Here is a 24,228-nt window from a genome sequence, read left to right as displayed (position 1 = left end):
AAATTCCACCAGCCTTGGTCGTGTGGCTAATAAAACAATCTGATAAAAACAATCTAATCAGTCAGTCCTGTGCTGATCTGATGACTGATGGCACTGACTTTTTTGTTTTGTATCCTCTAAATTCTTTCAAAATTAACAAGTGCAGATGATTTATAGAATGCCACAGCCAAGTCCAGTAACTTAGAGATGGGCTTTTTTTTGTTCTTTAATGAGAAGATGTGCATTGTCTTGGCTGAGAACGTTTTATGACATCCTTCTTGGGTCCACTATGTGACTGACCTACTGAATTATATATGTTATTATGACCCTTACCTGTAATGTCCCCAGTTGTGTTCTGTGAATGCTGTAAATAAATATTTCTATGTTTAAATTGCTGAAATGGATTCTGCTAGCTGCCGTACTTCCATTACCCTCTCTTCAGCAAGCGTTTGGGGATTCATGTGAGAACACAACAGTATGTTCCTCAAAGCTAGCTCTTTATCAAGCTCTCTTGCTGTATTCCAGTGCCGGCAGACATCGACAGAACGTCTGGGAGGTTGATGTGCTAGAAGTCACCACTGTTGAAGAATACTTGGCCATTTCTGCCATATTTTATTTTGTCTCCATTTCCTTTTTTATCTAAAGTTTTATTTCTGTTAAGATCCTTTTTCTAAGATCTAGTTGTGGAAAGCCTTGTTGAATGACAATGATATTCTTCTGCTGCCGGTGTGGGAAGATGGTGGCGCAAATTCATGGTTGCAGCGGCCTCACCCAGTACCGTCCATGCATTATCTTTGTTCATGTCTGTTTGTCTTCGTTTGATGGCTGGGAGAGCTGGGTCTGGATTGGCTGGGAGAGCTGGGTCTGCGGCGTCCTGTGGGCCCAGGGACCAGGGCCCTGCCTGGAGCTGGGCTCGAAGAGGAAACACTGAGGGCAGTCTGACAAGACGCGGAAGTGGAGCAGGCTAAGATAACTGCTAGCCCATGCAGACCGGCAGGCCCAATAACATCGAGGGCAGTCTGGCGGCGGCCTCTCCGAGCCTTGACTGTGTTTTTAGTTTCGTCGTGTGGCGTGCGGGGAGGTGTGTCGAGGGAGGAGGAGGAACACTTTATTTGTCATTTTACTTCACGTACTTGCGCACATGAAGTGAAACAAAGTGCTGTTTCCCCCAGCCCACAGCAGTACAACATACAGACAAAAACACATTTAAGAACTACAAGAACACAGATCCAAACTAACACATATCCAAAAAAAAAACCAAAATCACTGTACAAGGGAACAAACGCTGCCAGGATGACTGTCGGAACTGCCGGTCTGCGTGGGCTAGCAATTAGCCTAGCCTGCCCCAATTATGCGCCCTGTCAGACCGCCTTCCGTGTTTCCTCCTCAGGCGGAGCTCCACGCAGGGGCCATGGTCCCTGTGGCAACCAGACGAAGCAGACCAAGCCCTCCCAGCCGATCCAGCACCAGCTCTCCCAGCCAGACACCCTTGACACCCCTCCCCACACTCCACACGACAACATCAAAAACACCACAATCAATGCCAGGTGAGGCCGCTGCCAGACCGCCCTCGGTGTTATTGAGGGTGATGTGCAAGGGCTAGCAGTTAGCTTAGCCTGCCCCGCTTCCGCGTCCTGTCAAACCACCCTCTGTGTTACCTCCTCAGGTGCAGCTCTGGGCAAGGCCGTGGTCCCTGGGCCCACAGCGCAGAAGACCAAGCTCTCGCAGCTGATCCAGCGCCAGCTCTCCCAGCTATCAAACGAAGACAAAAATTTAGATGCAGACATGGACAAAGACACTGCATCGACGGTACTTAGTGAGGCCACCACAAATGTGAATTCGCGCTGCCATCTTCCCACACCGGAAGCGGAAGTCGAAGGTGTCTGGCTGGGAGAGCTAGCGTTGGATCAGCTGAGGGAGTTTGGTCTGCTGCGTCCTGTTGGCCCACGGACCACGGCTCCTGCCAGACCGACAGTTCTGACAGTCATCCTGGCTGTTGTTCGTTTTCCTGGACAGTGATTTTTTTTATTTTTTTTTTAGTTTAGTTATATTTGTAAGTTAGGATTTATGTGTTTTTGTAGTTTTTGGATGTTTTTGTCTTTGTGTTGCACTGCTGTGGGCTGGGAAATGAGGTTTCATTTCATTGTTTCTGATTCAAACAAAACTCCTCCTGTGAGATTGGTCCATATCTATCTATCTATCTATCTATCTATCTATCTATCTATCTATCTATCTATCTATCTATCTATCTATCTATCTATCTATCTATCTATCTATCTATCTATCTATCTATCTATCTATCTATCTATCTATATGCAGTTATTGTAAAGGGAATCACTAGAATGGATAATGAATTGAAAGAAAGGTGCTAATATGATGCTCATCAACCACGAGAGAGTGGATTTTTCAGGTGTTTATTGGTACAGAGTAGCATTATTATATCATTGACAGAGTGATGTGGTACTTGGTATCGAGGTGAGTACTGGACAATAATGGTAAATCAACATTTGGTAAAGGCAACGTGAAGCCTTCAGACAAAGAGCCTTAGAAGTCTGTTAAGAGTTTTGTCTTTTTTGGAGCATTCAACAGCACTTAACACAAACTTACGGTCGAATAAAAGTTCCACTCACTTTGTGTGCCAATGTTAGTAATGAACTAGAAGTACACAACCTCTCCTACTTCCATCTGTCTGAAAACGAAACATGGACTTGTATGGTTTTCCACAGTGAGACAGAAATTGGCGAAGTACTGTCGTGTGCCGGTTTTTCCTCAGATGTGAAGAAACTACAGTGTTGAACAACAGAAACATTCAATAAAGCGGACTCCTCTCCTCTATGGCAGAATCTATTCTGTTCTACTGATCCTTGGTTAAGAGAAACCTTATCAAGCAAGCAAGCTCCACCAAAACGTGTCTAGAAAGGCACTTTTAAAGCTGTTCTTTTTTTTTGAGTTTGTTGGTTTTGTTTGTACCTTCACGAAAACATTGATATCTCCCTATTTTCTGCATTCATCTAACCCTTCCTCCATTTTAGCATTGTTTACTTTCATGCATATTATGCATTCATTTACTACTACCCCACCCCCCTACCCCACCGCCCCGAGCCTGTGCCTGTCAGGGGACACCTCCATCCAACTCACTCCTGGTCATCGTGTTGCTGGGTAGACTCATTGATTACCTGGCAGAAGGGGAAAAAAGGGGGAATGTGATTCTTTGGCATTTCTAGGACCTCCCCATACACACAATTGACTAAAGTAAAATCATATAAATTCACGCTGCCATGCAAACATTATAGGCATGTACTACTGCATTATATAGTAATACTATAGAAACTCTCTTGAGCTATTTCTACACTATATACACTAATACTGCAGTATTAGTATAGGAATGTCATGGCAAATCCAACAACAGGAAATATAGTAACTGGTACAGTACCGGCTCTTGTGCTTATATGTAAGAATGTGACAAAAAAACCCATAGGGAATCCTATTGGCTCTAGTGCTTGTGTAGTAATATGATAAAAAAAAAGAAAAAAAGAATGCAATAGTATTTATGGTTTCCTTGTAGTCCATTTCCATATGGGATCAGCTGACACAAGATGGGCAAAGGAAAAAGCCACGAGACTGCATGGATGACACATAATGCATTCCGACTTTTAATTACTCAGTTATGTTGAATACTCGATTCTGATTGGTCAGCTGAAGCATTCTACAGTCATTATTTCTCAATAGCAGACTGTTGTCAAGCTGCGGCCTCATCATCACTCCTGTTCCGTTCCAAATCAAGGCTCTTCATGACGCCTTTGTAGGCTAATGTTAGCAAGCTAATATTCTTCTTCTTTTGGCTTATTTCTCAGGGGTCGCCCAGTGGATTTTACAGTTTTCATTGGTTAGCTAGCTAATATAGGCCTACAAAATAAATTTGAATAATGTTCTGCCATTGTACTGACTTCTTTCATATGGTAAAGCCCTGTAATTAGCAGGATAATACACTCCAAGGTGGTCTTCTATTGGAAAAATTCTTCTGCCACTGCTCCGCAGGTCAGAGGGTTCATGCCTCCATGGCATTCATTATTTTTTCAATAGAAGACCACCTTGGGGTGGATTGTCCCTTACTTAGTGCATGTTCAGATTAATCTTGGCATGCTAGCAACACATAACTGTTTATGATTTTTAGTTGGTATTTATGAGGAAACAACGTTTCACGGTGATAATAATTCAGGTAATAAGTGAGTCAGGCTCACAAGTCCGTGAGGATGACGGATGGATGGTGTACTTACATGTCCATCCCTGGTTTCTATGGTCTTTATCAGGACTTTCTTGGACAGGCTGTCAATCATTGGTCTGGTTTCTAACATGGTTTCTGTAACATCAAGGAGTGAAACATACATTTAATAATGTACTGTCTGATGTAAAATATACAGTGCCGTTGAAGGACAACTGGCATGATGTCATATTGACAGATGTATATTTTTGCAGTTGTACAATGGAATTTCTTGGATGCACACATTTAAAAAAGCTTCTTTGACACAAAATAAATGAAAAACATCACAACTTGAGCTCTGGGGTATTCATTTGACACCAATCATACAATGAGCCTCAAGCTAATCCTCATGCTAATGTAAAATTTAGAGATATTCATTTTATTTTGAAGCACTGCATAAAAAAAAGCAGCTCAGGTTTTTAATGGGCCTACTTAATTTACTTCAAACCCCTTCTGACAAACTGGAATCAAGAAATCTATAATTCATATCTCTGCTCTGGAAGCAAAAGAATCAGCAGAATAGAAATGTGGTGTCACCTAAGAGGAACTGAATTAGCTTATAAGCATTTTGAAGTTTTGTTGAGACACCTTTTATATCCATGGACATCAATTAGCAATTTTGATGTAACACAGTTGGAGGAGTTAGTTTTTATCAGTTGCATTGGCTCATTTCTTGAACCAGTGTTAACGTTCTCAAAGCTCTGGGTGCGTTTGTCAGAACAGCTTATATATGGTGTAGCATCACACCATGGATCACCTGCAGAAGGCCCTAACTCACCCAACACATCTAACTCATGCTTCAAAACAAGGTTATGGTCTCATATAAAAAGTCCATGACCTCAAAATGAACAGCTCTTTGGCATTGTGTAAACATGGTGGTCAAGATGTTGAGCTGTTCTGTCAGTATGGCAGTGGACCCTGGAAATGTTGCTTATATCCACATTTCAGTCTTGTCCCATTCTTTCACTGATACTTAATGTTTCCTGTACCAGAATGTTATTTTCGTCTAGCTAACTGAATGCTATTGTGTCTGAAACGGAATGCTATTCAGATGAAGATTTCAACAGTTTACATTACACATTGCACTCACTTTCCCATGGACATTTTTACTGTATTTTTTTTTTTACTTCTACTGTATTGCTATCACTGGAATACTGTAATATGAATAATTCCAGTATTGACTGTGTGCATAACTGGTTTCCCTGCAGAGTGTTTTGGATAATTGAAGACACTGTAGTGCTGTGTACATCTCCCTCTCGTAGCTCCCCTTCCCATCCACCCCTGTATGTCTGTGTTATGTTTATCTGTCATCTTGTTTCACCCCGTTTATTGTAAAGCAACTTTGAGTATTAGAAAAGCGCTACATAAGATTGATGAGGCTGTAGCACGCTGTACATGAGGCTGTAGCACGCTGTACATGAAGCTGTAGCATGGTATACATGAGGCTGTAGCATAGTGTACATGAGGCTGTAGCACGGTTTACATGAGGCCGTAGCATGGTGTACATGAGGCTGTAGCACGGTTTATGTGAGGCTGTAGCACGGTGTACATGAGGCTATAGCACGGTGTACATGAGGCTGTAGCACGGTTTACGTGAGTCTGTAGCACGGTGTACATGAGGCTGTAGCACACTGCACATGAATATGTAGCACGGGTTACATGAGGCTGTAGCACAATGTACGTGAGGCTGTAGCACGGTGTACATGAGGCTGTAGCACGGTGTACATGAGGATGTAGCACGGGTTACATGAGGCTGTAGCACAATTTACGTGAGGCTGTACCACGGTGTACATGAGGCTGTAGCACGGTGTACGTGAGGCTTTAGCACAGTGTACGTGAGGCTGTAGCATGGTGTGCATGAGGCTGTAGCACAGTGTACATGAGGCTGTAGCACGGTTTACGCTAGGCCTTAGCACAGTGTACATGAGGCTGTAGCACGGTGTACATGAGGCTGTAGCACAGTTTACATGACACTGTAGCATGGTGTACATGACGCTGTAGCACAGTGTACGTGAGGCTGTAGCAAGGTTTACATGACACTAGAATGGTTTACATGAGGCTGTAGCACAGTGTATATGACGCTGTAGCATGGTTTATATGACACTGTAGGATGGTGTACATGAGGCTGTAGCACGTTGTACATGACACTATGGCACGGTTTACATGAGGCTGTAGCACGGTGTATTTGAGGCTGTATCACAGTGTATTTCAGGCTGTAGCACTGTGTATTTCAGGCTGTAGAACAGTTTACATGACTCTGTAGCATGGTATACATGAGGCTGTTGCACGGTGTACATGAGGCTGTAGCACAGTGTATATGAGGATGTAGCACGGTGTATATGAGGCTGTAGCACAGTTTACATGACACTGTAGCATGGTGTACATGACGCTTTAGCACAGTGTACGTGAGGCTGTAGCACGGTTTACATGACACTAGAATGGTTTACATGAGGCTGTAGCACAGTGTATATGACGCTGTATCATGATTTATATGACGCTGTAGGATGGTGTACATGAGGCAGTAGCACTGTGTATTTCAGGCTGTAGAACAGTGTACATGACGCTATAGCACGGTGTACATGAGGCTGTAGCATAGTGTATATGAGGATGTAGCACGGTGTATATGAGGCTGTAGCACAGTTTACATGACACTTTAGCATGGTGTACTTGACGCTGTAGCACAGTGTACGTGAGGCTATAGCACGGTGTATTTGAGGCTGTATCACGGTGTATATGAGGCTGTAGCACAGTTTACATGACGCTGCAGCACAGTGTACGTGAGGCTATAGCACGGTGTATTTGAGGATGTAGCACGGTGTATATGAGGCTGTAGCACAGTTTACATGACGCTGCAGCATGGTATATATGAGGCTGTAGCACAGTGTACGTGAGGCTATAGCACGGTGTATTTGAGGCTGTATCACGGTGTATATGAGGCTGTAGAACAGTTTACATGACGCTGCAGCATGGTATATATGAGGCTGTAGCACAGTGTACGTGAGGCTATAGCACGGTGTATTTGAGGCTGTATCACGGTGTATTTCAGGCTGTAGAACAGTTTACATAACGCTGCAGCATGGTATATATGAGGCTGTAGCACAGTGTACGTGAGGCTATAGCACGGTGTATTTGAGGCTGTATCACGGTGTATATGAGGCTGTAGAACAGTTTACATAACGCTGCAGCATGGTATATATGAGGCTGTAGCACAGTGTACGTGAGGCTATAGCACGGTGTATTTGAGGCTGTATCACGGTGTATTTCAGGCTGTAGAACAGTTTACATAACGCTGCAGCATGGTATATATGAGGCTGTAGCACAGTGTACGTGAGGCTGCACTCGGCGACCAGCCTCTGCCGTTGTAAGGCCTTGGTTAATCAAATGGTCCACAATTGTGTCCCTTATTTCATCATGGGACAGATCTATGTCTTTGTACTCTTCTGCTTCTTCCTCTACTCTGCTGTCTCCCCCTCACTATTCCATCACGAATCCTTACTCCTCTTCCTCTTCATCCAGCAGGCAGGTGCCGCTGTTCATTATTTACGTGGCCAGCTTCCTCCATGTTCAGAAATGGTGGTGATTCTGTTGTGATGAAGCTCTATAAACACGTTTGGCAAAATCCATGCTCACGAATAGCACCTGACAGCTAGCTTGACAGAATGTGTGGTTGGTTGATGATTGGAAAATGTTAGATTCGTCATTCATTTGTGAAGTTCAAGTTTAACCTGACAAGCAATTTTCCAATTCAGTGGACATTAAAAAAAACAATGACAGAATTCATACATGTTTTGGAGAGTACCACTATTCAACTGAGAAGCAACGTAATCACTTTTGATCAGCAAGATATATTCAGTTGGTCATTGTGCACATTGTAGGCAGTGTTACTTACTCCTTTGCATAGATGTGCTAAAGTATTTCCAATTTGTTTAAAAGAATGAGAAACTCAAATCTGTTGCAAACAAGTGCCCAGAGGTTTGGAGGTTTGCACATGTTTTTAAAATATTCATTATCACTTGAATATTGTGCCAAAGCAATTGAGAAAAACTAAGAGAAACTAAACTCCATTACTATTTTTGTGAGTTTGCTGTCATCTAACGGTGAAAAATGTTTAGTAAGTATCGGGGCTGATCTTGGGACCCAGTGATGTAAGCGCAGCAGGGTAAACACAGCTGCAGATAATTAAATGAGTAACGGCTTCATTTGATTTGTGGTTTATTGCAACAGCTAAATCAAATGGACCGATCATTAATGTTATGCTATGTTTGTCCTGCTATGCTTACATCAATTAGTCCTAACATCAGCCCAATACTAAGGGATGGTTTCTCCTCTTTACATGCTAGCAAACGCACAAAAGTAGTAAAGAGTTTGGTCACTCATTAAACATTATCCTTTACTCAAGTCAGATGTCATGGTCCGGCTGGATTTTTATCATAATCCCTGATCCTGCTGTTACTGCTGTGCCCTCGGCTGCCTGGACTGGACTTTTAATGTGCTTATAGCGATCATTTACCGCTTTTACTGATGCGTGGCAATGTGACTCGACTTTCATTCAACATCAATACACTTTGTGTCCAGAAAACTGATTCAACTTTCTTTTTTCTTTTTTTTTTTCGGGGGGGGGGGTTCCCCCCCCTTTTTCTCCCAATTATACCCGGCTAATTACCCCACTCTTCCGAGCCGTCCCGGTCGCTGCTCCACCCCCTCTGCCGATCTGGGGAGGGCTGCAGACCACCACATGCCTCCTCCCATACATGTGGAGTCAGCAGCCGCTTCTTTTCACCTGACAGTGAGGAGTTTCACCAGGGGGACGTAGCGCGTGGGAGGATCACGCTATTCCCCTAGTTGCCCCTCCCTCCGAACAGGCGCCCCGACCGACCAGAGGAGGCGCTAGTGCAGCGAGCAGGACACATACCCACATCCGGCTTCTCACCCGCAGACACGGCCAATTGTGTGTGTAGGGACGCCCGACCAGAGCCGGAGGTAACACGGGGATTCGAACCGGTGATCCCCGTGTTGGTAGGCAACGGAATAGACCGCTACTCTACCCGGGTGCCCCCTGTCCCTGATTCTACTTTCTTTGTTGTAAATCTACTTTTTACTGTGATTCTCCTGTTCTCGGCCTCTTGCTGATTTTAGGCGCACTTACACTAAAATCGCTCGACATGTTTAGCGTCTTTCAGCAGTATTTTACCAGAATTAAATGTGATGTTGTCATGTCCTGAGCCACAATTTTGTTGTTTAAATTAATGATATCGAGATTCTATTAGTGAACATTTCTCACAAATTGAGGTGTGAAATATTTGAGAGTATTTTTTGATATTATAGTTTACATTACCAAACAGTTCAATGTGATGAACTTCACTTGGATTCTTAAACACTATTGTTTTGCATATATGATAATATATATATATATATATATATATATATATATATATATATATATATATATATATATACACTGTCAGGTGAAAAGATGCGGCTGGTGACTCCACATGTATCGGAGGGGATGTGTGGTAGTCTGCAGACCTCCCCGGATCAGCAGAGGGGGTGGAGCAGAGACCGGTACAGCTTGGAAGAGTGGGGTAATTGGCCAAATTCAATTCGGGAGACAAATTTCAAAAAATTAAAATAAAAATAAAAAATAATAATAATCTATATAAGAAACAGTTGCGTTTTTCCTGTTACACACCTCTCAGGTTGAGGGTGGAGAAGTTTGGCATGGGGGTAGTAATCCTAAAGGGGAAAGAGAAGAAAAGACAGGAAAGAAATGTTAATTGTATGGGGTGAAAATCACATACCTTATAAACACAAGCTCACACATAATTGCACCCACCTCCACTTGGCCACGTGAACGCCATAAAAACAAGACACGGTACCTGCTCTCCTCTCCCTCCAGCAGTTTGCGATAGGTGGCAATTTCAATATCCAGGGCCATCTTGACGTTGAGGAGGTCTTGGTACTCCCTCAGGTGACGGGCCATTTCATCTTTCATGTTGCGGATGTCCTCCTCCAGGTTGGCAACAGTGTCCTGGTAGCCAGAGGCCTCCATCCCAAAATTATCCTCCAGCTCCCGCATCTGACGGTCCAGAGACTCGTTCTGAGCAAACCAGAGCGATGTGAGTTAATCGTTTCATATTACAGCCCTCTCACATCTGAGTAATTCAAACGTCTGAGAGAAACTCCTTATTTCACCTGACCTCCCCTGATTGGTTGAGGCTTTACCACTCGGTAGCCCCCAACCAATCAGGGGAGCTCTCTGTGACAGGGCGGTCCCACTGCCTGTCAATCATTCGCATGCACAGCCTTCCTGTTGGTTTTCTTGTCACTATTGATCTTGTAGAGGTGGATAGACTAAATATTCCTCTCAGTCAATAAAAAAGACCAGTTTCATCATTTTCTACAACTGCCAAACTCAGGCATGTCTGTCACTTGGTTGGAGGGGGCGGGGTAACAGGAAGGAAGGAGGAAACAGAGCAAGAGTGGGACTGGATCCCCCCCTTTTTTCTCCCCTATTGTATCCGGCCAATTACCCCACTCTTCCAAGCTGTACCGGTCTCTGCTCCACCCCCTCTGCCGATCCGGGGAGGGCTGCAGACTACCACATGCCTCCTCCCATACATGTGGAGTCACCAGCCGCTTCTTTTCACCTGACAGTGAGGAGTTTCACCAGGGGGATGTAGTATGTGGGAGGATCACACTATTACCCCCAGTTCCCCCTTCCCCCCGAACAGGTCCCCCAACTGCCCAGATGAGGCGCTAGTGCAGCAACCAGGACACACATCTGGCTTCCATGCTCGACCAAGCCGGAGGTAACACGAGGGATTGGAACCAGCGATTCCCGTGTTGGTAGGCAACAGCATAGACCGCTACGCTACCCGGGCGCCCCCCGGCTGGATTTTTTTTTCCTTTGGAAGGGGGGTTTATGTCAAAATGCCCACCTTTCCAAAGTTGCCTACCCTAGCTTTAATTATAAGTGAACTATATATTGGAATGAGTCAATGCGAGAGTTATCACAGGATCGTATCCAGCATCTCCGGGGGAACAGAAAAGCATACATTGAGCCAGGTCCAGACGGTGTCCAAGAGCTGTCTCACTGTTACGTCTCCCCCTTGGCTGGTTAAAACCAGACCGGGAACAGCAAACGATGTCTATTTTGGGAGCTGGGACACTGTCTCATTAAAAATTGATATGACTTGTCTGGAAATCACCGTACCGGTTCCTGCACCAGTATTTCAACAGGGTTTCTTTGTGGGATGAGGGCGAGATAGGAGGAGGTCCAGTCACGTTCCTAAAAGCTCCTCTTTATTGATTATTGATTGATGTATTTCCTATCAACCATTTTCCATCAATTCTCAACTATTCTATTGGTGAATACCACTTGTAAATTCTGTTTCACTGTGTTTCTTTTAGAAATTTCCAATTTGACAGTACACTTTTGTTCAATCCATTCATCTCCCTTGTTCTTCTTAGTCCGGTGCAGGATCACGCAGCGGTGTAAAGACAGTGCTGTTATGATCATCATTCCAACTGAGAAGATATTAGCATGGAATATGTCTTATTATAGACAAACCAGTGCAAGTCGTCCCTGTGATAAACATAAATATTAATATTGTGACATTTTTATTGTGCTTGCTCTGTTCCAAATATTTCATGGCATTTTGTGACTAGTAGAAAGGTAGAATGAGTAAGATTTTTCTAAAAATCAATGTGTGAGACTCATACAAAATAATCCCCCTCGGTCATCACTTATGACCCCCTGGACGAGGGAGGCGGTGTCTGTATCTGCAGAGACACTGTCCTGCGTCTTCTTATTTTGCTGTGTGCGGGACGTTTCTGGGCGTTAACCTTTGGGCAGCGGGACTATAAAAAGGTAGCGACCAGGTGCCAGATCCAGATCGTAAGCATGCATCCAAGAGGACGCTACGACAATGGCGGACACAGAACTGGAAAGACACAAGTATGATGAGGTGAAACGTCAAGCGGACAAAGGTCGTGGAGCTCGTTCCTTGGCTTCCGCCCGCTGGCGAGCACTGAAGGAGAGGACAGGGACGAAGAGCGAAGCGGAGTTGACCTGTAGGCGGGGATGCGCTCTGGACACCGCGGCCGGGGGGGCGTGGCCTTCTGGTGACGTTGAGTCGGGGGAGGAGGGGCCAACTTTGGATGTTGTGTTTACAAAACCGCAGCAGACAAATCCTGCTCGTTCTAGAAGCTGTCTCACAGCAGTAATTGGCACGTGGTCAACAAATAATGATACGGCGGCTCAGAGACACCAGAGACACCAGAGGCACCAGAGACACCAGTCCATATTGTAGCGAATCTGGGCGGCAGCTGGGAACCGCCGCAGCTGGGATGCAAACCTGGGTCGCCCACACCACAGGCGACTACACTAACCAGTCAACTGAAGTGGGTCGGACCCTGTTGTTGAACGTAGTCGCCCGTGGTGCAGGAGACCTGGGTTCGCGTCCCAGCTGCGGTACGTTATTATCAGTGACTCAGCATGTGCCTATGAAGATGTACTCGAATTGTAATCGAAGTAAGTTGCTCTTTTTGAGTATGGTAACTGAACACATTACTATTACAGTGAGGCCAGTATATGCAGTATTCAGGCACTCAGAGTACTGTGTTGGCTGTAGTACAGGAGGTACTTACTGTGCTCTTCAGTGCATCCACCTCACAGGTCAGAGCCTGTACCTGCCGTCTGTACTCGTTGGCCTCCTGCTTGGCTTGGCGGATAGCGTCATTGTTGCGCTGCTGTTGCTCCGACAGGTCAGCGAACTGTGAAGGGTGGGAGAATATTGCAGGTGGGGGGGGGGTAGAATATCACAGTTACACAGTGTCATCGATATGTGGATGACTGCAGATTCTGTGAATCTGAGCTACCACAGTGAGGCACAACATCAAGGACAAAAAGAGGTCAAGATGAACCTTACAGAAGAAAGGTTATACTTACATCAGTCTGCCAAAAACTGTGGGGCCATTCAGCTTCAAAAAATCTATATCTTAGTTAATAAGTAATTATAGCTTCACATGCTAAATCCCAACAAGTATATATAGCTTCACATAGTAAAGCTGTATGACTCACATACCACTCAAAAAGTATTTAATTCTATGCATAAATCACATTTTCTCCCCACATGCTCCACTTTCTAAATTCACGTATTTCCTGTTGAAATAACAGCCTCAAGTACACATTTATTTACGTACCTATTTGTTTATTTATATATTTATTTACTCATTTATTTACTTATTTGTTTATTTATTTATTTATTTAATTTCCTCCGCCGGTGCTCTGACAACAAACTGCCAGTACATTTACTTCCCTCCTGGCAGATGAAATGGCTTTGAAGTGAGGCAGGAAGTGGTCCGTCACAGCCAGCTGACCCCGGCTAATCATGTGTGTGTGGCTTCCTGTGTGCATGCGGACACACGCACAGCGTGTCTGTGACTGTGTGTATGTGCATGCGTGTATGTAAGCTAGCCCACAAATCCTATTAAGCTCTTCATGCACCACCTGCACTCCGAAGATAGTAACAGTAAAGAGAGGTCTTCTGGACACATGTAGCCTTCCACCCACCACACACACACCCACACACCCACACACATATACACACACATGCACAATTTCTACTATACACAGAATTTAGTCAGATGAAACACGTTTTAGAATGTGGTTCCAAGAACATGTTTAATTAATTAAACGTGTTCTCCTTTTGTCTGATTCTACAGTCTCACACACCATCACCATGTGCTCGGTACACCCACTTCTACAGTTAGCCACCTAGCTTACACCCACTTCTACCGTTAGCCACCTAGCTTACACCCACTTCTACCGTTAGCCACCTGGCTTACACCCACTTCTACCGTTAGCCACCTAGCTTACACCCACTTCTACAGTTAGCCACCTAGCTTACACCCACTTCTACAGTTAGCCACCTAGTTTACACCCACTTCTACCGTTAGCCACCTAGCTTACACCCACTTCTACAGTAAGCCACCTAGCTTACACCCACTTCTACAGTTAGCCACCTAGCTTACACCCACTTCTACAATTAGCCATATAGCTTACACCCACTTCCACAGTTAGTCACCTAGCTTAGAATGTAGCGGCCAAACCTTTCCAGCTCTAACTTGTGAAACACTCAGTACAAGTTTGAATGGTGAGCCTGAGTGAGTTCACAGGGATGACTTCTATCAGCAGTGTGTTTGGTGGAATGGGGTCGGCATGGCCTTATTCATACCCATAGATTAAAGAGGAGTACTCATTCACAGGCTCAGAGGTCAGCAAGCAGCTATATGCACAGCATTTGGTCGATTATGGGGGCCTTTCAAGATAGAATAAGAAGCCTTTTACAGGGGAAATGATGGATAATTGCAGATTTCGTTTCTTCCATTACGTGGCACGTGGGCCTATCCTGTAACCTACAGTAAAAGATGAAAACCAAACTTACAGACAACTGAAAAGTTCTGCAGTCTTGGGGAATAGACCAGACAGACCATATGACATGCACGCAGTAAAGCAGGTGCTATGGAGGGACAAGTGGAAAGGTAAAGCTCTCTCTCCCTCCATCCCGCTACCCATTCTGACCTTGGACTTGTACCAGTCTTCAGACTCTTGCAGGTTCTTGGTGGCCAGGGTTTCATACTGCAGCCGCACATCCCGCAGGGCAGCAGTCAGGTCAGGCTTGGCCACGTCCATCTCTATCTGGACATGCTGATCCTGGATCTGGACCTGCAGCTCAGCCATCTCCTACCAGACCACAGGAGAGAGAGAGAGACACCAGTAAGAAGAGCTGAAGATGGACAGGCAGAGGACCGAACCACCCCACACACACAGCTAAGTCCTCTCCACACGGTTACCTTCTGTGGTTATGGAAAACATCTCAATCGACACACATGCCGAGACATATAAAAATTAGATTTAGATTTAGTGAAAATATCAACATGTTCTGTTGAACATGGCGGTACAGTATGACTTCCGTAGCCTATGAGATCACAAGTTGTGTTAACATGCTTGAACTAATGCTGAAACCTGTTCATGTCCCTGACAGTGGTGAGACATGACTTGAGATGACATATTCTCTTCAGTATGGATTTAGACATATCCTCCATACAATGAACTATGTAGAATGGCTTTGCATACACCCTCCATATGTGGCACTATCTAGTATGGCTCGACACGTGATTTTCCCCGTTTAGTTCCTACAAAAATATCTCGCAGGACAAACTTTTTTGTGCAATCCAGTTTGTAAGTTTTCCTCAGTTCTACCGAATTAGCTTTTTTTTTTTTTTTTTGTGGCCGTTTTCTCCCTTTTTCTCCCCAGTTGTACCCGGCCAATTACCCCACTCTTCCGAGCCGTCCCGGTCACTGCCCCACCCCCTCTGCTGACCCGGGGAGGGCTGCAGACTACCACATGCCTCCTCCGTACATGTGGAGTTACCAGCCACTTCTTTTCACCTGACATTGAGGAGTTTCACCAGGGGGACGCGCTATTCCCCCCAGTTCCCCCTCCCCCCTGAACAGGCACCCCGACCAACCACAGGAAGCGCTAGTGCAGCGAGCAAGACACATACACACATCTGGCTTCCCACCCGCAGACACGGCCAGTTGTGTCTGTAGGGACGGGACACCCGACCAAGCTGGAGGTAACGCGGGGATTCGAACTGGCGATTCCCATGTTGGAGGGCAACGGAATAGACCGCTACGCCACCCGGACGCCCCTGATGAGGCTTACTGAACATAATGGGGCCAGATGGAAAATGACACTGCATTCCTGCTCAGCATGTCAGGTGCGGCGGTCGGCGATGCCACCACAGACCTCACGCCGCCTGGCCGTCTCCTCCACGTGCTGTCCTTCATCCTTTCCTTTTTAATCTCCAGCCTCCACCCAGGTTGTGTAATCTCAGTGGCAGTGACTCGATGTCAGGGCCTCTTAAACTGCATTAGCACGGGAGCCAAACAACAGACGTAATCCCTCTCCTTCTAGGACAGGCTCGCTAAAACTATTAGCTGCCCTCGCTACGCAGGGACTCCAGAGGTGGGTCCCTCCACCTGCTCTGGATCCACACCCACGGCATCAAGGTACCTCTCTGATGTGGGTTTTTTTTTTACTTTTTATATCGCTACTGTGTGATGCCTGTCACACCACGAGCTGCAAGAACGAAGGAGAACTGTACCTATTTGTTCACATGTTAGAACACGCCTCTGCGTGGTGTGCTGCAAGAGAAATAATGCTGCTAAGTGTAGCAGATTAACTGAGACAGGACTGCAGCTCCTCCCTCAGTGACCAGACGAGTATCGTAAAGACGGGGTCGGATTAAAACCACATGGAGTCACCAGCTCAAGGAGTACTGCATCTCCTCAGAGCCTCCAGAGACCTCCAGCTTATACAGGTGTGTCCTCAGTGAGACAAGTCAAACCCGGGGGGAGGTGAGATAGTGTGCACATGTAATGTGGCTGAAGTGCCTCCCTCATTTCTTTACTGTGTTTATCCTCCTCCCCCTCCCCCCCTCCACATTAGTCCTGGACGAAGAGGCTGTGGATGAGAACAGTACCACTTCCTGAGAAGAATCAACCAAAACATTACACAAAACTTCAGCTGGAGGCAAAGCAACAGCCTAACCGTTTCATACCAGCTGTGGAAAATCTCACAAAGAAAGAAAGAAAGAAAGAAAGAAAGGGGGAGAGACAGGAAGAACTGTAGTCTACCTCATCATGGAGCTTCCTGAGGAAGATGATCTCCTCCTGCAGTGACTCAACCTTCCTCTCCAGGTCCAGACGGGCCAGTGAGGCATTGTCCACATCCTACACACACACACACACACACACACACACACACACACACACAGAGTAACCTCATTTAGGCAGCATTGGCTGGGTGGTGCACAGGAAGGAGCAGTCTGTCTCACATTTGTCAAGTCGTAGAGACTTCGTGGTCTTGTTTTGTTTTGTTCTGTTTTTTAATTTTCCCCCCTTTTTTACCCAATTGTACCCGCCCAATTCCCTCACTCTTCCGAGCCGTCCCGGCCGCTGCTCCACCCCCTCTGCTGGTCCGGGGAGGCTACCACATATCTCCTCCGATGCATGTGGAGTCGCCTGCCATTTCTCTTCACCTGACAGTGAGGAGTTTCACTAGGGGGACATAGCGCGTGGGAGGATCACGCTATTCCCCCCAGTCCCCCCCCCCCGAAGAGGCGCCCAGACCGACCAGAGGAGGCGCTAGTGTAGTGACCAGGACAAATTCCCACATCCAGCTTCCCACCCACAGACACGGACAGTTGTGTCTGTAGGGATGCCTGATCAAGCCGGTGATCCCCGTGTTGGTAGGCGACAGAATAGACCGTCATGCCAGCTGGTGCCCTGAGGCCTCATGTGTGATGGAGGATCACCATTGCTGAAGTGGACCTCTCCAATCTATGGACATGTTGGTTGTGAGAAGACAAGAAAAAATCTCAGACGGAAGGTTCATGTGGTTTATTTCATGGAGCCACAGATGTTGCTCTGATCTGTATCATCTGTCTACAGGGTGCTGAGGCCTTGCATCGTTTAGGACATCAATATTGTTGGTATCTGGGCCTATTATTATTTGTATTATCTGTCTACAGGGTGCTGAGGCCTTGCATCGTTTAGAACATCAATACCGCTGGTATCTGGGCCTATTTTTATTGTTGCACTCATTATACATGATACTTGCAAAGCAATCTCAGTTTAATGATTAAAATGGAAATGGTGAGGTGGACATAAACTAGCATGACTCACCAGCAAGATGAGCCAACATAAATTCTCCAATTAGCACCGACTGAGTTATTCCAGGGTCAATTAAGCAGCTGTTTGGAGTGGTTTGTTGGCACCCCAGACTGGGGCAGATTGTTGGCCACTGATCTCTGCCCTGCCCCTTTGTGTCCAGGGGGAACTTGGTGCCAGCAGCTTATACACATGAGCAAGCACAGTTCCTGCTGGCCTGCTGTAAGCTCAAGAGCACACACACACACTAACACACACACACACCCTACCCACTTGGACAACAGCTTGCTTTGTCATTTTCCCATAAAACCCCTCTTTCCTCATCAGGCCAGAAACAATGGCATGGAGGCGAATCAGCTTTCCTGTTGCAGACAAAGCCTCCCATTGAGCCGCGTGTTAACCCTCTGACACACTGTTGGCATGGGTGGTCGCCTGCCAGACGGCCACAGCGGACTAGACAAAGAGCAGTGCCAAACTTTAGAACGAATTCAGAAGAGATGAAGCACCCAAATAGAGTTATGCAAGTGTCTGTCGAATAGAAATTCAGGTGGAAGCCGTTCTGGAAATGCAAGTGGCTGCAGAGCGGCAGTGGGACTCGTACTTGATCCCAAAACAGTATTCTCCAACCTGTAGTTATTTACATCAATATTTATCTCGAAAGAAGAATGGAGATAACTATGCATGGCTGCACAGTGTGTCAGTCCACAGTGTCTGCAATGTGCATGGTCAAAGTGAAGGAAATAGATGCTGCTTCTATTGTTGTCCATTTATAATGTGTTGGTATCAAGGTTGAAGTCCAACACGTTATATGAAGGTCCTTCTAATGCCTACATAGAAGTCCCACATGTTATATGAGGGTCCTTCTAATGCCTACATAGAAGTCCCACATGTTATATGAGGGTCCTTCTAATACCTACATAGAAGTCCCACACGTTATATGAAGGTCCTTCTAATGTCTACATAGAAGTCCCACGTGTAATATGAAGGTCCTTCTAATGTCTACATAGAAGTCCCACACATTATATGAAGGTCCTTCTAATGCCTTCATAGAAGTCCCACACGTTATATGAAGGTCCTTCTAATGTCTACATAGAAGTCCCACGTGTAATATGAAGGTCCTTCTAATGTCTACATAGAAGTCCCACACATTATATGAAGGTCCTTCTAATGCCTTCATAGAAGTCCCACGTGTAATATGAAGGTCCTTCTAATGTCTACATAGAAGTCCCACACATTATATGAAGGTCCTTCTAATGCCTTCATAGAAGTCCCACGTGTTATATGAAGGTCCTTCTAATGCCTTCATAGAAGTCCCACGTGTAATATGAAGGTCCTTCTAATGTCTACATAGAAGTCCCACACGTTATATGAAGGTCCTTCTAATGCCCACACACGTTATATGAAGGTCCTTCTAATGCCTACACACGTTATATGAAGGTCCTTCTAATGCCTACATAGAAGTCCCACACGTTATATGAAGGTCCTTCTAATGCCTACACACGTTATATGAAGGTCCTTCTAATGCCTACACACGTTATATGAAGGTCCTTCTAATGCCTACATAGAAGTCCCACACATTATATGAAGGTCCTTCTAATGCCTTCATAGATGTCCCACGTGTTATATGAAGGTCCTTCTAATGCCTTCATAGAAGTCCCACGTGTAATATGAAGGTCCTTCTAATGTCTACACACGTTATATGAAGGTCCTTCTAATGTCTACATAGAAGTCCCACACATCATATGAAGGTCCTTCTAATGCCTTCATAGAAGTCCCACGTGTTATATGAAGGTCCTTCTAATGCCTTCATAGAAGTCCCACGTGTAATATGAAGGTCCTTCTAATGTCTACATAGAAGTCCCACACATTATATGAAGGTCCTTCCAATGCCTACACACGTTATATGAAGGTCCTTCTAATGTCTACATAGAAGTCCCACACATCATATGAAGGTCCTTCTAATGCCTTCATAGAAGTCCCACGTGTTATATGAAGGTCCTTCTAATGCCTTCATAGAAGTCCCACGTGTAATATGAAGGTCCTTCTAATGTCTACATAGAAGTCCCACACGTTATATGAAGGTCCTTCCAATGCCTACACACGTTATATGAAGGTCCTTCTAATGTCTACATAGAAGTCCCACACATCATATGAAGGTCCTTCTAATGCCTTCATAGAAGTCCCACGTGTTATATGAAGGTCCTTCTAATGCCTTCATAGAAGTCCCACACGTTATACGAAGGTCCTTCTAATGCCTACATAGAAGTCCCACACATTATATGAAGGTCCTTCTAATGTCTACATAGAAGTCCCACGTGTTATACGAAGGTCCTTCTAATGCCTACACACGTTATATGAAGGTCCTTCTAATGTCTACATAGAAGTCCCACACGTTATATGAAGGTCCTTCTAATGCCTACATAGAAGTCCCACGTGTAATATGAAGGTCCTTCTAATGCCTACATAGAAGTCCCACACGTTATATGAAGGTCCTTCTAATGTCTACATAGAAGTCCCACACGTTATATGAAGGTCCTTCTAATGCCTACATAGAAGTCCCACACGTTATATGAAGGTCCTTCTAATGCCTACATAGAAGTTCCACACGTTATATGAAGGTCCTTCTAATGCCTACACAGACGTCCCACACGTTATATGAAGGTCCTTCTAATGCCTACATAGAAGTCCCACACGTTATATGAAGGTCCTTCTAATGCCTACATAGACGTCCCACACGTTATATGAAGGTCCTTCTAATGCCTACACAGACGTCCCACATGTTATATGAAGGTCCTTCTAATGCCTACATAGAAGTGTCCAGATGAATAATATGAAACAAGCACCAAGTGGCTTTGTCTGTCAATAAGTGATGGATGAGTGGATGGATGGATGGATGGATTGCAAGTGATAGTGGATGTGCAGGTGTGTGATGGAGGTTGTTGCGTCATATTGTTGGTCATATTGACCTCTTAGGACACACAGCTTATTGTCCGTGGCAGCCCCCTGCAGACTGCACAGGCACACCAGTGGAGGAATATGGACTGAGAAGGCCAAGACACAAAGCTTTTCAAACCTCTCCCAGTTACATGTGGAAATACATTTTTAGACAAACAGACCAAGTGTCAAAAGACATGTTTGGGAAGACTGCTATACTACTGTTGTTGTTGTTGTTGTTGTTGTTGCCAAACACATTTTAACAAAAGGTTTTACTCTACATTTATTTGGTTAATTGAAAACTGCACTACTCTGTGGTTACTGACGACATTAAATGTTATATTTAAGTCTATGGATATCCTCGTGAGTCGTGATGTAGGCCAACTACACGGATCTGAAATGCATTTGTTGGTGTTTTTAGGAACGTCTACTCATAAATCTAAGTTAAAGTGACGTGTTCTCTGTGGGAGCAGACTGAGGAAGGTGGACTTGTCGAGTCTTCATCATGCACATCAGGTTTGGATTGTGCCGGTTGTGCGTCTGCCGCTGCTTTTTACCTCTAATGTGTTCACAGACACATCTACAGACACGTGTACACACACATCCTGTGTTTCAGAACAACAGGAAGGTGTTCAGCAGTACGATTCAGAAGTCTAGCTGTGAGCAAGACAAGGCGGACGTGTGTCCTGATGAAGGACACTGGGTTTGTAATGAATAGCATGTCGCCAGTCACCTCCGTTGTCCCTACAAATTGGAGTAAATGTAATCGGGTTATTTTATATCACTTTGAAGACTGGAAGTAAGTAGTGATGTTACTCGGAGACGTACCTGTCTGAAGGCTTGCAGATTGTGCTCTGCATCCTCTTTCTGCAGCATCTCCTCCTGCAGTCTGAAAACAGGAGCGGAAAGAATTGCATAATGGTGAACTGCCACACCCACATCCTCTGTAGGACCTCTGCGCTGAACACCACAGTGTGGCCCACAACTCTTCACTTGAATCCTAGCCTGCACTACATTTAACCACCCGGAAAGTAACGCAGCAGTCACCATCACGTAAACTCAATATACTGCTGGACACTGGACTCCTCTTCATTAAAGGGTTTTCACTAGATCAGGAAGATTATTATGATAAAAGAAAAGGATGCGCCGTGAATCACGCGGAAGCTCTCTTGTTCGTGGGCTTGTGGCTATTTTGCACTAAATCAATCGATCGATCAATCGATCGATCAATCAACAAACAAATGAGGCAGTAACGGACTGAGTTAGAAGCAGGCTTGCATCGTCTGCACAGCGGAACGAGGTGTGAGGTGTGAATAATTGTCGTTTTTGCATGAATAATCAAGACACACACACACACACACACACACAACCTTTCAAAGTTTCACCGAAGGAAAGCGCTGCTACGTGTGCGTGTGCGTGTGCGTGTGTGCGTGTGCGTGGGGGAGGGGGATTTGGAGTTATGGCGTACTTTTGTCTGAGGCGCTCGATGTCGTCCCCCAGGTTGTCCCGGTCCACCTCCACCCGGGCTTTGTCGTTGGTGAGCTGGTCCACTTGCCTGCGAAGCTCCCGCAGCTCCTCCTCGTACAGGTCCCCGACGCGGGACTTGCCCTGGCCCCGCAGCTGCTCCAGCTCCGCGATCAGCAGCTTGTTCTGCTGCTCCAGGTAGCGCACCTTGTCGATGTAGCTGGCGAAGCGGTCGTTGAGGTGCTGCATCTCGGCCTTCTCGTTGGTCCGGTTGGCCTTGAACTCGGTGTTGATGGCGTCCGAGAGGGCGAAGTCCACGGTGTCGGCGGTGAGCCGCGGCATCGGCACGGTGCTGCGCAGACGCGCCGTCTTGGAGGAGAGGATGCTCGGCGGAGCGGACGACACGCTGTACGAGGTGCGGGCGGAGCGCACCGGGCTGGAGTACTGCCGGCTCGAGTAGGAGGACCGAGCCACGGCGGGACGCTCCCCCCCGAACATCCTGGAGTAGGACGAGGACCGGCTGCTGCTGCTTGTCCGACCGCTCATCATGGTTCTGGTCAAACCTTGTCGGTGTACCCGAAACGAGTTTGATTCTTCCACGAAGCTCTGCTCGTCACAGCCGCGCCACTGCAAGCCGAGCCGTCACTAAGCTGGTAGAACCTCCGCCGAGCATCCACCTTGCTTTATATAGTCCACTCCCTATGCAAATGACATAACGGAGCGTGAGGAGGGTGGAGTGACGCAGCCCGGAGCCTGTCACAGATGGAGATGTCTCTCCTTGCCCGGGACGGGGGCAGTGGTGGAAACGGGGAAAGTCATCCCCGCACCGCGAACCCCTGGCCCATTGTTCTGCGACTGGTTGCCGGTCCGGTGTCCAAGCGAGGAATGCGGCCGACATAAGCTGGGGGGGGGGGGCTGGGCGGCCCCGTCCGCAGAGCTGGGTCATAGCTGATGGTACCGGCGAGACTCGCTCCTGTTGCCCAGCCGAGCCTCCCGCTGCTTCCCGTGCGTGTAACCGCTACATGTGCTCGTCCGCCTCGCGTGCTCCCCCAGTCACGCGTCTTATTCTCGGCTTCTTTTAACTTTCACTCTCAAACGCTTTTAAATGGGCTTCTTTTTGCTTTTTATTGATTCAATCTGCATATTTCTTTATAAGGTAAAGCAGTCTGAGCTGCATTTTATAGATGAAAAGTGCTGCTTTCAACGTTTATCGGAGTAGAATTTCAGAACCGAATCGCAGGGCTGTGTGGTGTTCGGTTCTGTAATGAGGCGAGCTGAGAGCAACGCGTGTCTCTGTGTATTTAACCACGTCGTGTCCGCTCCGCGGCGGTCACCTGTCCTGCTGCTTTACACACCGTGAAGCCCGACAGAGCGGCCGTCCCGTCCGGTCTCCGTGCAAGCAGACCCGGCCGTCCCGTCCGGTCTCCGTGCAAAGCAGACCCGGCCGTCCCGTCCGGTCTCCGTGCAAGCAGACTACCTTTGTTTCGTCTCGCACACTCGTGCGCGCAACGCATGACGGCTTTAGTTGCGAATGTGCAGCACGACTCCTCCTCTCCAGCAGGACGCTTGCCTGCCTGGACTTGTCGGGAGGTACCGCGGTGTCCCATAGCAACGGACGTCCCCTCCGTGCAAGTCCGTAGTTTCCCAGAGGTTTGCACGGTCAGTGTCCCCTATTCTAATCTCGTCCGCAGAAGAGAACCCAAACCCATGTGGTGGACGCGTACTGGGGATAGCATCCCCCCAGGAAGGAAGGGTTAAGTCAGGGTTGCCCTGGCAGCTTAGCGCAGGGTTCCTGGGGTGAATCTATCCCCGGTACGCGTCCACCACACCCACATAGCTCTGCTGCACA

General features: G+C 46.4%; 1 protein-coding gene across 1 annotated transcript; it reads right to left on the bottom strand.

Annotated features, from left to right (window-relative positions):
• Positions 1 to 2,382: 2,382 nt before the first annotated feature.
• On the bottom strand, positions 2,383 to 23,253 carry vim (vimentin). The gene is made up of 9 exons (XM_056299079.1): positions 22,384 to 23,253; positions 21,744 to 21,804; positions 16,947 to 17,042; positions 14,826 to 14,987; positions 12,890 to 13,015; positions 10,117 to 10,337; positions 9,930 to 9,973; positions 4,257 to 4,339; positions 2,383 to 3,155 (listed from the first exon to the last, which is right to left on the bottom strand). The coding sequence occupies exons 1-9, from the start codon at positions 22,926 to 22,928 to the stop codon at positions 3,114 to 3,116; spliced, it is 1,380 nt and encodes a 459-aa protein (XP_056155054.1). The 5' UTR covers positions 22,929 to 23,253; the 3' UTR covers positions 2,383 to 3,113.
• Between the last annotated feature and the right edge of the window lie 975 nt (positions 23,254 to 24,228).

This window comes from Lampris incognitus, chromosome 19, assembly GCF_029633865.1.
Source record: "Lampris incognitus isolate fLamInc1 chromosome 19, fLamInc1.hap2, whole genome shotgun sequence".
Classification (NCBI taxonomy): Eukaryota; Metazoa; Chordata; class Actinopteri; order Lampriformes; family Lampridae; genus Lampris; species Lampris incognitus.
This window is presented reverse-complemented; position numbering and strand designations above follow the sequence as displayed.